Source organism: Theropithecus gelada, chromosome 14, assembly GCF_003255815.1.
Source record: "Theropithecus gelada isolate Dixy chromosome 14, Tgel_1.0, whole genome shotgun sequence".
Taxonomy (NCBI): domain Eukaryota; kingdom Metazoa; phylum Chordata; class Mammalia; order Primates; family Cercopithecidae; genus Theropithecus; species Theropithecus gelada.
This window is the reverse complement of record NC_037682.1, coordinates 56,395,868-56,408,902: the sequence shown is the minus strand read 5'-3', so window position 1 is coordinate 56,408,902 and position 13,035 is coordinate 56,395,868. Positions and strand designations below refer to the sequence as shown.

At 40.7% G+C, this 13,035-nt stretch overlaps 1 protein-coding gene across 7 annotated transcripts in view; it reads right to left on the bottom strand.

Annotated features, from left to right (window-relative positions):
- Positions 1 to 13,035, bottom strand: part of DENND5A (DENN domain containing 5A) — a 130,256-nt gene that overhangs the window by 18,772 nt on the left and 98,449 nt on the right. For all 7 annotated transcript variants that reach the window (XR_003115626.1, XM_025356635.1, XM_025356638.1 and 4 more), the window contains 2 exons: positions 9,082 to 9,213; positions 3,999 to 4,151 (listed from right to left, as the gene is read on the bottom strand). Coding sequence is in view for 6 of the 7 variants with exons in the window: in XM_025356635.1 (XP_025212420.1) it covers positions 3,999 to 4,151; positions 9,082 to 9,213 (285 nt within the window). In the remaining variant the exon portion in view is untranslated. The remainder of the gene's footprint in view (positions 1 to 3,998; positions 4,152 to 9,081; positions 9,214 to 13,035) is intronic.

The window sequence follows — 13,035 nt, the reverse complement described above, 5'->3', positions numbered from 1 at the left end:
GGGAGGGGAGGGGAGGGGAGGGGAGGGGAGGGGAAGGAAGGAAGGAAGGAAGGAAGGAAGGAAGGAAGGAAGGAAGGAAGGAAGGAAGGAAGGAAGGGAGGGAGGGAGGGAGGGAGGGGAGGGAGGGAGGGAGGCAGAGGAAGGAAGGGGGGGGACAGAGGGAGGGAGGAAGGGAGGGGGGTAGAGGAAGGAAGGAAGGACTTCTTACTGTGAGAATTCCTGCAGAATAATAAATTCCTCCTACAGTGAGAATTACTGCAGAATACTGCTGCAAAGCCTAGAACACAGACTTAGAACATATAATGATACAGTACTATTTTTCAGAATGCAGGAAGAAGCTTCACTAACTCCCTAGAAATTTTTGCAGTAAATATTTAAAAGTTATCGGCATATATGTTTTACCTCAAAGCTAAAAGAGCTCAATTATAGTGCCAGACTTGCTAAATGTTATGGAAAATGATAAAAGGATTATATATATTCTACTCACTTGTTACAGAGAAAAAGAAAGAAGTAAAGCCTTCATACAGAACCCAGCATAATAATAGCTGTCATATTTTGCATACTCATCACACGCCAGGTATTTCCTTTCATTGCCTCTAATTATCACAGCTGAAAGGTATTTATTTAATTCTTTTAACTTTTATTTTAGGTTCGGGGCACACATGCAAGTTTGTTATACAGGTAAACTGCATATCACAGGGGTCTGGTGTACAGATTACTTCATTGTTCATGTAATAAGCCTCGTACCCCACAGGTAGTTTTTCAATCCTCTCCCTCCTCCCACTCTCCACCGTCAAGTAGGCCTTGGTGCCTGTTGTTCCCTTCTTTGTGTCCATGTGTACTCAATGTTTAGCTCCCACTTATAAGTGAGAACAAGCAGTATTTAGTTTCCTGTTCCTATATGAGTTCACTTTAGACTATGGTCTCCAGCTACATCCATGTTGCTGCAAAAGCCATGATCTAGTTCTTTTTTATGACTGTGTAGTGTTGCATGGTGTGTATGTATCACCTTTTCTTTATCTGGTCTACCGTTGATGGCCATTTAGGTTGACCATAACTTTGCTATTGTGAATAGTGCTGCAATGAACATACATGTGCATATGTCTTTATGGTAGAACAATTAATATTCTGAAAGACAGGTTATTAACTATCTATCTTTCATGGATTTGGATTTCAGAAAGTGCAAGTTGCTTATTTAAAGTCATCCAGTGGAGCCAGGATTCAAACCCGAAGTCCTTCTGACTCACAGTTCATAGTGTTGCTACTAACCACAGTCTCAAAATTTTAGGGATGCAATACACAATTTTTAACATTTAAAAAACTCTATAAATGCAGTGTTGTTTACAACACTGAAAAATCAGAATTAACCTAAATGACTAATAATAAGAGATTGATTAAAGTATGGCACATCTATACAATAGATGTAGTCATTAAAACTGAGGTTTTACAATAACCACAAACATTTAGAGAACCAGAAACCAGGCTCTGAGCTTAGTGCTTTACATTAATTATCGAATCCACACAAGGACCCAATGGAGGTAGGTACTTTTAAAATTCCATCAGGCAGGGCACAGTGGCTTATGCCTGTGATCCTGGCAGTCTGGGGAGCTGAGGCAGGAGGATCACTTGAGCCCAGGAGTTCGAGACCAGTTGGGACAACATAGGGAGACCTCATCTCCACAAAAAAAAAAAAAAAAAAAAAAAAAAATTAGCTGGGCATGTTGCCACATGCCTGTCTCAGTCTCCAAGCTGAGGTGGGAGGATCAGTTGAGCCCAGGAGGTCAACGCTGCAGTGAGCAGTGTTCATGCTAGTGCACTCCAGCCTGGGCAACAAAGCAAGACTCTGTCTCAAAAACTAAACTAAATTAAATATAAAATAAAATAAAATTCCATCATACATACAAGGAAACAGGCTTAGAGAAGCTAGATAACTTGCTCAGTTTCATAAAGTTATTACGTGAAAATCATACTTCAAACCCAGATCTGTCTGCTTTACAGTCAAGCTCTTAAACACTTACTATACTATCATCTAAAAATTAGTTAAGGACACAGAAAAGATATGAGATAAAAACAAAGCAAGTTGCAAAACATTACGTACAGTATTAACTTATTTGGATTTTTTAAAAAACCATTGAGATATAATTCATATTACCATAAAATTCACACATTTAAAGTATGCAATTTTCTGAAAAAAATCTGATTTTTAATATAGAGTTGTGCAACCATCACCACTATCTAATTCTAGAACATTTTCATCACCCCCAAAAGACACTCCATATGCATTAGTAGTCACTTCCCATTGCTCCCTTTCTCTAGCCTCTGGCAACCCTTAATCTACTTTCTGTCTGTGGATTTGCCTATTTTAGACATTTTGTATAAATGAGATCATACAATCTGTGGCCTTTTGTGTCTGGCTTCTTTCACTTGGTATGTTTTCAGAGTTCATCCATGTTGTACCATATGTAGGTACTTTATTCCCTTTATTGCTCAATAATATTTCCAATGTATGGATACACCAAATTTAGGTCACCCACTTATCAGCTGATAAACATTTGGGTAATAATAGCCTCATATGATGACACTATTATGACTAATGCTACTATGAACTTTTTTTTTTTTTTTTTTGAGATGGAGTTTCCCTCTTGTTGCCTAGGCTGGAGTGCAACGGTGCAATCTTGGCTCACTGCAACCTCCACCTGCCGGGTTCAAGCGATTCTCCTGCCTCAGCCTCCCAAGTAGCTGGGATTACAGGCATGCACCACCACACCTGGCTAATTTTGTATTTCTGGTAGAGACGGGGTTTCATCAGGTTGATCAGGCTGGTCTCAAACTCCTGACCTCAACTGATCCACCTGTCTTGGCCTCCCAAAGTGCTGGGATTACAGGTGTGAGCCACTGCACCTGGCCTGCTATGAACATTTGCATACAAGTTTTTGTGTAGACATCTGTTTTCACGTCTCTTGAGTATGTATCTAGAAGTGGGCTTGCTAGGTCATATAAGAACTGTTTAACATTTTGAGGAACTGCCAGACTGTTTTCCAAAGTGGCTGCACCATTTTACATTCCCAATAGTAATGTATGAAAGTTCTCATTTCTCCACATCCTTAACACTTGTTACTTATTTTAACTACTCCAGTGGATGTGAAATAGTATCTCATTGTAGTTCCATTGGGTTTTTAAATATATAGCTATATATGCATGGGCATGTGTACACAGAAGAATGCTCTGAAAAACATATGTAGAAGATTGTTGCTATACCCATTAGAATGGACACTCCAGGAAGACAGAGATCTTGGTCTGTTTTGTTCACTGAGGTATTTCTAGTGCCTACAAGAGTACCTGACATAGTAGGCCCTTGAGAAATACCAATGGATACTAATGTATTTTCTAATTTTTCCATGATAAAACTTCTTTTCAAAAAATTTCAAGTTATTTTCAAATTTAGAAATACATAAAAATAAAATGTATCTATCTTGACTACCAATTGAAAACAGAGTATTTTGAAATAAGGAAATTCTCTGGGTATTAAGTGGAAAAATCAAACTTACTCAACTTCCTGAGGCCTTTTCTCAAATGTTTAAACCATCTGCATACAAAGAAATGTTAATAACAGACTTTTTTTCCATTGTGAATATACGATTAGTGAAGAACCTTTAGTGTACAATTAGTACTTCCCGAGCTCCAACTTCTCTCTTTCTGATCTATCTCTAGACTAGGGCCAGCTGCCAAACAGGACTTATCAGGTTGGCCTTCAGCTCTACCCCCAGGAAGAAAGATGCCTCTTTATAAAAGTCTGATAAACATACAGATTTATAAAGCTTATCTTTAAGGAAAATAGTTTGGATCACATTTATTTATTTGTTTATTTCAAATCTCACTCCAGAGCACTGCACACCATTCTTCAAAGCCAGTCAGCTGGACAAAAAGAGTGTGGGAAAGCTAGTAACTGAAAACAGGAAGACAATTTGCTCAGCAGAGAGAGGCAACACATCCATTACCTGTTTCACTTGTAGTCCATGACTCCAGATCCTTTCCAGGAGATCACAAAGGCTGGCAATCAGGGTGTTCTCTTCCACCCCTGTGATGTTCACCTCCCCATGCCCTAGCTCCACAGCTTCTCGGCCCATCTTTTCCACCAGCATCCTTTTGGTCTACAAGGAAGCAGTCAACAGGATTAAATAACCACAGTGAGCAGGATCACATACAACCGGAGAGGGTTCTGACAGCCTGCACAGTACATCTGTTGGGCTGGGAAGGACAGGATGAATTAGCCCCAAGGACACAGAATATATTTATACCCATATAGGTCAGGTTATAAGGGAGTGCATGCTTTAAAAATTTAGTTAAGAAAGGCCGGGCGTGGTGGCTCACGCTTGTAATCCCAGCACTTTGGGAGGCCAAGGTGGGCAGATCACGAGGTCAGGAGAGAGGTCAGGAGATTGAGACCATCCTGGCTAACACGGTGAAACCCTGTCTCTACTAAAAATACAAAAAAATTAGCCAGGCATGGTAGCAGGTGCCTGTGGTCCCAGCTACTCAGGAGGCTGAAGCAGGAGAATGGCGTCAACCAAGGAGGTGGAGCTTGCAGCAAGCCGAGATCGCGCCACTACACTCCAGCCTGGGCGACAGAGCGAGACTCTGTCTCAAAAAAAAAATTTAGTTAAGAAAAGGATAAGAACACAGTAATCTTTATGACTCCTGGCCAGTGACTTCATCACTCTGTATTCAGTTTTTGCATTTACGAAAGAAACAAATAAACCCTTCAGTCATGCTCACTGCTGACACTGTCTGATTCCCACTGCTTAAATGACCCTACTAAACAAACCTTTGAGCATACATACAACTTAGAAATATACCTGAAATAACTGTCAAGGGGACAAAAATTGAGGAGGCAATTTATTTTACATAAAAATTTTCAACTGCTTATTGTAAGATCATAACCAAGAAAACATACACTGCATAATGATAATCACAGTTTTTATTAAGTACTGTGTCAGGCATTGTACTTAGCATTTCATTATCTCATTTAAGCCTCCTAACAATCTATGAGGTAACTATTATTATCACCCTCAATTCACCAATAAGGAAATTGAGAAATATAGTAATCAATATACTAAATTTAAACATAGTATAAAATAATACAGTATATTTATACTGTAAGTATAGTATAATTCTCTTAAGTAACTTGCCCAAAATCTATACCTAATATAGCACTATATTAAATTATATATATATATAATTTATATATATATATATAACTTGCCCAAATGAAACAGCAAAGTAGCAACAGATCTGGCCTTTGAACCCATATCTGCCTGAACTTTGAGTCCAAGTTCAAAAGATTTAACTATGGTATAAATTCGTGATATATAAAAATCTAAGAAAAGGAAAACAAATCACCCCAATTCTACCTTTCAAAAGCAGCAACTCTTAATATTTTGGCATATTTCTTTCCACTATTACTGTTTTTCACCTTTTTATTGTGAAATATATATTTATATATATATGCTATTACATGATTATGACCAGCACCAGGCCAGTATTTTCTTTCTTTTTTTGAGACGGAGTTTCGCTCTTGTTGCCCAGGCTGGAGCACAATGGCGTGATCTCAGCTCACTGCAACCTCTGCCTCCCCATTTCAAGCAACTCTCCTGCCTCAGCCTCCCGAGTAGCTGGGATTACAGGCATGCACCACCACACCCGGCTAATTTTGTATTTTTAGTAGAGACGGGGTTTCTTCATGTTGGTCAGGCTGGTCTCAAACTCCCGACCTCAGGTGATCTGCCCACCTCGGCCTCCCAAAGTGCTGGGATTACAGGCATGAGCCACTGCGCCCACCCAGTATTTTATTTATAAATACTCTCTGTTTATACCTTTGAAGCACCCCACGTGCCCTCTTCCATTCACCTTCCCACTCTAGAAGCAACCACTTACACAATGAAACTACAGAAAAGCAAGAAAATTATTACGTATATTTTAAAGCCTAAAATATATGGTTTGGTTTGCCTGTATCTTTTTTTTTTTTTTTTTTAAAGACTGGGTCTCTCTTTATTGCCTAGACTGGAATGCAGTGGCTCGATCATGGTTCACGTAGCCTCAACCTCCCAGACTCAACTGATCCTCCCACCTCAGCCCCCGCAGTAGCTGGGACTATCAGCGTGCATGTCTCTTTTGTGATTTTTTTTTTTTTTCTTTCCCCCTTTAAGAGACTGGGTCTTAGTATGTTGCCCTGGCTGGGCCCGAACTCCCAGGCTCAAGCAACCTGCCCACCTCAGCCTCCCAAGTAGCTGGTATTACAGGTGTGTGCCAATACTCCTGGCTTGTGATTTGCTTTTTCACTCATGTTTATATTTGTGAAATTTATCCACACTGATGTGTATAACTGTTATCCATTTCCATTGTTGTATAGCATTCCACCATATGAATATACCGCAATATATTTATTAATTCTCTTACTGATTGACTTTTGGGTTGTTTCTAGTTTGGGGCTATTAAAAGAATGCTGCTGTAAACTTCGTGTACATGTCTCTTGGGACATGCTCCAAAAGTTTCTCTAGGGAATAACCTAGGAGAAGAACTACTAAACAATACTATGCTGTTTTCCAAAATCATCATACCAATTTATACTTCCAACAGCCTGTTGCCTCATGTGCAAGCCAATAGTTTGTGATGTTATATTGATTACTATATTTCTTCAATTCTAGATGCACATTTGCCCACATATTAACATGTCTAAAATTGGTATGTATTTCAGTCATCACTGGCTAGGAATAGGAAGTTGTCACAGCCAGGTCACGCATCTCATGACTTAAGAATTTTGACAGTCCAGGCCAGTTGCGATGGCTCAAACCTGTAATTCCAGCACTTTGGGAGGCCGAGGCGGACAGATCACTTGAAGTCAGGCGTTCGATACTAGCCTGGTCAATATGATGAAACCGTGTCTCTATTAAAAATACAAAAATTAGCCAAGCGTGGTGGTGCACTCCTGTAATCCCAGCCACTCGGGAGGCTGAGGCAAGAGAATTGCTTGAACCTGGGAGGCGGAGGTTGTAGTGAGGCGGGATTGAGTCACTGCACTCCAGTCTGGGTGACACAATGAGACTCCATCTCAAAAAAAAGAATGACAGTCCAGCAGCTTAGAAAAAAAAATGTAGAAATGCAGCATCACCAGTGTTCTTCACAGCAGAAAGGCAGAAGAGACAAAATTGTATGGAAAAAAATCACAGATATTACTCAGAGTAAACTGACAGAAGTTTTACACACACACACACACACGCACACACACACAGGCCACGATGCCTGGCCAGAGTTTTTTTTAACCTGAATTTAAAATATCAGTACTGATACACTAACCAGCCTTTTTTTTTTTTTTTTTTTTTTTTGAGAGAGGGTCTCACTCTGCAGCCTTGACCTCCAGGGCTCAAATGATCCTCCTATCTCAGCCACCAAAGTAGCTGGGACTAAAGATGCGCACTACCACGCCTAATTTTGGTAGAGATGGGGTTTCACCACGTTGCTTAGCCTGGTCTCAAACTTCTGGGCTCGAGTGATTCACCCACCTCAATCTCCCAAAGTGCCGGGATTACAGGCATGAGCCACTGTGCCCTGCCAATCTAGCTTTAAACACTAATAATTTCTTCTGCAAGAGACAGCATATTTTATTTCCTCCTATAAACGGACATCACTTCAAATGGGCACCACTGAGAACTGAAAGTGCAGGAAACTATTTTTATTCCATTGATAAATAAATAGGATGTAGTGGAAACTGAGATAGTTGAACTGCCCTAAAATTATGGTATGCTGACTTGGTTGAAAGATTCTTTTTATTAGAAAAGACATATAAATTCATAACTAAAACATTAAAAATTAAGAATAAATGTCTTTGTAGAACAGAGAAGAACATCCAAACAATCTAAGCTTAAACTGAATGACACATTTCAGCCTGGCACATAGTAGGTACTCAGCAAATTTATGTTTCTAGATAAAAGATATCATTACTATCAGATTAAAATAAAGGGGCAAAAACATTTGCATATATGTAAGACTAATCTGTTGAAGTAAGTCAGAGTGAAGACTAGTCTGATTTAAAGTACTGTAAAATGTTGAAAATTTAAAACTATGCCTGGAACCCCAGCTACTTGGGAAGCTGAGGTAGGAGGATCACTCAAGCCCAGGAGTTCAAGATGAGCCTGGGCAATATAGTGAGATCCTGTCTTAAAAATAAGTTTTTTATGAAATTAAAAACTACATCTCTCTGTTATTTTTGTTTGTTTTGAGATGGAGTCTCGCCCTGTCGCCCAAGCTGGAGTGCAATGATGCAATCTCGTCTCACTGTAACCTCCGCCTCCCAGGTTCAAGCAATTCTCCTGCCTCAGTCTCTCAAGTAGCTGGGATTACAGGCGCACGCCACCACACCTGGCTAATCTTTAGTAGAGACAGGGTTTCACCATGTTGGCCAGGCTGGTCTCGAACTCCTGACCTCGTGATCTGCCCACCTCAGCCTCCCAAAGTGCTGGGATTACAGGCATGAGCCACTGCGCCTGGCTTGTTGTTCATTTTTATGGAATATACATTAAGTTTATATAAATCAAAGCATGCATGCTCTCAATTAATGGTATATTTTATTTAAAACAAATATACCTAATTTCAAACTAACAGGACCTTAAAATTAGTACTGTCTCATTATATTAATGATTTTTTTTTAAGACAGAGTCTTGCTCCGTTGCCCAGGCAAGAGTGCAGTGGTACAATCATAGCTCACTGTAGCCTTGACTTCCCAGGTTCAAGCAATCCTCCCACTTCAACCTCCCAAGTATCTGGGACTACAGCTGTGTGCCACCATGCCCATCTTAATACTTTTGTAAAGACAGGGTCTCACTACATTCTCCAAGTTGGTCTTGAACACCTGGGCTCAAGCAATCCTCCCGCCATGGTCTCCCAAAGTGTTGGGATTATAGGCACGAGCCATCACGCCCAGTCAACAGTATTTTTAAAATCCAGAGGCAGTGGTCGGAGCCAATCCTTGGTCTTACCTTGGCTGCTAACAGAAATAGCACACATACAGAGATGTCCACAGCTTACCTTATTGCGGCATTCCTTCAGCAGGCCCTCTACAAACTTCCAGTTGGTCTGGGCAATCACTGACGGAGAGAGGTTGGACAGTTTGGGCTGGCGAATAGTGCTGCCCATAGTCCTGGCTTCCTGGATGTACTTCTACATCAAACAGAAAAATAAAGACCCCTTGTGTCCAAGTACATAAACCAAAGGTCACCAGTACTGACGGGTGCCTGAAGAGGGCATTATTTTCTCACATTTTCTTTTTTTTTTGTTTTTGAGACGAATCTTGCTCTGTTGCCAGGCTGGTGTGCAGTGCCGCGATCTCGGCTCACTGCAACTTCCACCTCCCAGGCTCAAGCGATCCTCCTGCCTCAGCCTCCTGAATGGCTGGGACTATAGACGCATGCCACCACACCTGGCTACTTTTTTGTATTTTAGTAGAGAAGGGGTTTCACCATGTTGGCCAGGATGGTCTTTATCTCCTGACCTGGTGATCTGTCTGCCTCAGTCTCCCAAAGTACTGGATTACAGGCATGAGCCACCGTGCCCAGCTTATTTTCTTGCACTTTCTTAGCTGCCTCTTTCTAGGCTCAGATAGTTAGGAATAGAAAAATTTTAATTTAATTCTTGTATTAAAGGGAAAAACAGATGATTTCTGTTTTAGCAGATGTAAAGCACTCCCTGAATAGTATAATTACCTTTGATTTAAAGATACAAGAGTCAGGCAGGGTACAGTGGCTCATGCCTGTAATCCCAGCACTTTGGGAGGCTGAGGTGGGCAGATCACAAGGTCAGGAGTTCAAGACCAGCCTGGCCAACATTGTGAAACTCCATCTTTACTAAAAATACAAAAATTAGCCAGGTGTGGTGGTGCACGCCTGTAATCCCAGCTACTCGGGAGGCTGAGGCAGGAGAATCGCTTGAACTTAGGAGGTGGAGGTTGTGGTGAGCTAAGATCGCGCCACTGCACTCCAGCCTGGGCAACAGAGTGAGACTCCATCGCCAAAAAAAAAAAAAAAGATACAAGAGTCAAAAAACACATGACTACAGCAAATCTCAAATCTCTGTGTAACATTGAGAAAATAAGTTCCCCCACCAGGCTGAGAGGAATTTAACTCCTCTGCCCATATCAAAGATATCTACCCTTTCTATCATTAAGTATAAAATTAAGGCCTGGAAAATAAGATTGCACACTCAAAACAACAACTGCAATTATTTTGTATAATGTGCCGGTTATTCTTCTTCATATGTTGTTTAACACAGAACCCACATCAATGCAGTAAAATGCACTCTGATATCCTCTCAGTAGGTTCATGACCAACATTTTTACCCTAAACTTCTCCTTTCCCCCATATTTATTCCAGTGGCATAACTCTGTCCATTCTATCTTATGGCCCCTTAATCTGTCTCTACTACCAACCCACCAAGGTTAGGGTCCAATTACTATTCTTGGACTGCTGTTACCTGTCTCCTAACTTGCTAGCTATCTCCATACCACCCTCCTCCAAAATATTCTGCCCACAGCCTCCTTTACACATTTACACACCAAACTTTAGATCCTGCCATGTCCTCTACTTGAAATGCTCTTCTTACAGCTCCAAGGAGATGAAAAAGAAAAAAAAAAAAAAAAAAGAAAAACAGCCAGGAGCAGCGGCTCACGCCTGTAATCCCAGCACTTTGCGGGCTGAGGTGGGTGGATCACTTGAGCTCAGAAGTTTGAGACCATCCTGGGCAACATGAAGAAATCCTGTCTCTACCAAAAATACAAAAAAAAAAAAAAAATTAGCCAGGAATGGTGGTGTGTGCCTGTGGTCCCAGCTACTCAGGAGGCTGAGGTGGGAGGAACGCCTGAGCCTGGGAAACGGAGGTTGCAGTGAGCCAAGATTACACCATTGCACTCCAATCTGGGTGACAGAGTAAGACCCCATCTCAAAATAAAATAAAAGCTCTTCTAACAATCCCATCATTCTCTAAGGCTTAAAGAGATGCTTACTCCTCTTCCAAATCATCTTGTTTGATGATGACCCCAAGTAGAAGTAACCTCTGCTTTTTCTAATCAGTAATCAAACATTGGTTTGCTCCTCATATGGTCATTTCAAAAAATTATTCTCCTGAAGTTATCTTTCTGTCTGACTTTGCTCCCTTATATCAACTGGTATTCCCTGAGGACAAGACTAACCTCTTTTGTCACCTTTGTATTTCAAAGTGTTTACCTCAGTGATTTTTTTTTTTTTTTTTTTTTTTTTTGCTTTAGCAAAGAATTCCTTGATACCTCAGTGATATGGTTTGGCTGTGACCCCATCCAAATCTCATCTTGAATTGTAGCTCCTACAATTCCCACATGTTTTGGGAGGGACCCAGTAGGAGGCAATTGAGTCATGGGGGCAGGTCTTTCCCGAGCTGTTCTCGTGATAGTGCACAAGTCTCACGAGATCCAGTGGTTTTATACGGGGGAATTTCCCTGCACAAGCTCTCTCTTTGCCCACTGCCATCCATGTAAGACGTGACTTGCTCCTCCTTGCCGTCCACCATGATTGTGAAGCCTCCCCAGCCATGTGGAACTGTAAGTCCATTAAATCTTTCTTTTGTAAATTACCCAGTCTTGTGTATGTCTTTATCAGCAACATGAAAATGGACTAATACACTCAGTGATTCTGACCAAGAAAAAGTGGTCAATAAACACTGCTGAAAATAGTAATGAGGAAGTTAGGTGGAAGACAGACTTTTAAAATAACACAAATAACCAAAATTTCTTATGCTACTCTCACAAAAAAAAAAATTTCAGTGTAACTATATCCTATAAATCAGCAGTTGAAAATTCATAACCATATCTTACAATTTTAATTTATTCATTAAAAACATAGCAAAGGGAGAATATGTTATTTATTTTCCAATTCACTGAGTTGCCAGACACATGAAAACAGTGTGCCTTCTTGGGTTCTATCTGTGCAAGATGAAAATTATAGGATCTTTTCTCAAAGATAAATTACTGAAATAGGTTTCTGAAGTTAACACTCATTTTCACAACTTCTTTGCAACTAAGTAAGGCACGGTCTACAACCTGAAGTTTATAACTAGAAACTTAAGAAGCAAGTTACAGTAGAGCTGAGAAACTCAGCTTACGAGCAATGAAGATTCAGGAGGTAAATTCAAGAATCTTGTGTTTCCAGGTACCTGATAATAATGTTCCTCTCCTTTAGTCTTTTGAAGAAGGGGGGAAAAAAAAAAAGTCAAGATTATCTGTTTTAATTTAAGGTAAGAAACAGCAGGAAAAAAACTCTAACAGAATTAACTTCTTTCTGGGCCGGGTGCAGTGACTCACACCTATAATCCCAGCACTTTGGGAGGCTGAGGCAGGCGGATTACCTGAGGTCAGGTGTTTGAGACCAGCCTGGCCAACATGGTGAAACCCCATCTCTACTAAAAATACATAAATTAGCTGGGCGTGGTAGTGGTGCCTGTAATTCCAGCTACTCAGGAGGCTGAGGCAGGGGAATCGCTTGAACCCAGGAGGTGGAGGTTGCAGTGAGCCGAGATTGCTTCACTGCACTCCAGCCTGGGCAATAAGAGCGAAACTCTGTCTCAAACAAAAAAAGAATTTTAAAAAATTAACTTTTTTCCTATACACACACGTGTGCGCGTGCACGCGCGCGCACACAGACACACACACAAAACACCGATTTTTAAAGGATTTCTCCCAAGTTTCAGACTCCTAACTTCTGAGGTTCCTATCAAACTCCCCAGGGAGCATCATGCATGAGTAATTACAACATGGTTAGTAGCTAGCTGGAATTTGTAAAACATCCTACATTCTGATTTGTGATAACCCAGGCCCACCATCAGATATCAGGAACTAGACCTATTATTAATCCTTCTTTATGGGGTGAGGTCAATGCTGAGACATTTGAATCAGACCAGAGAACAGGAAATGAGAAAGAGAAGGAGTGCACAGCATGATAGCAAGGTCATTCTTGTCAT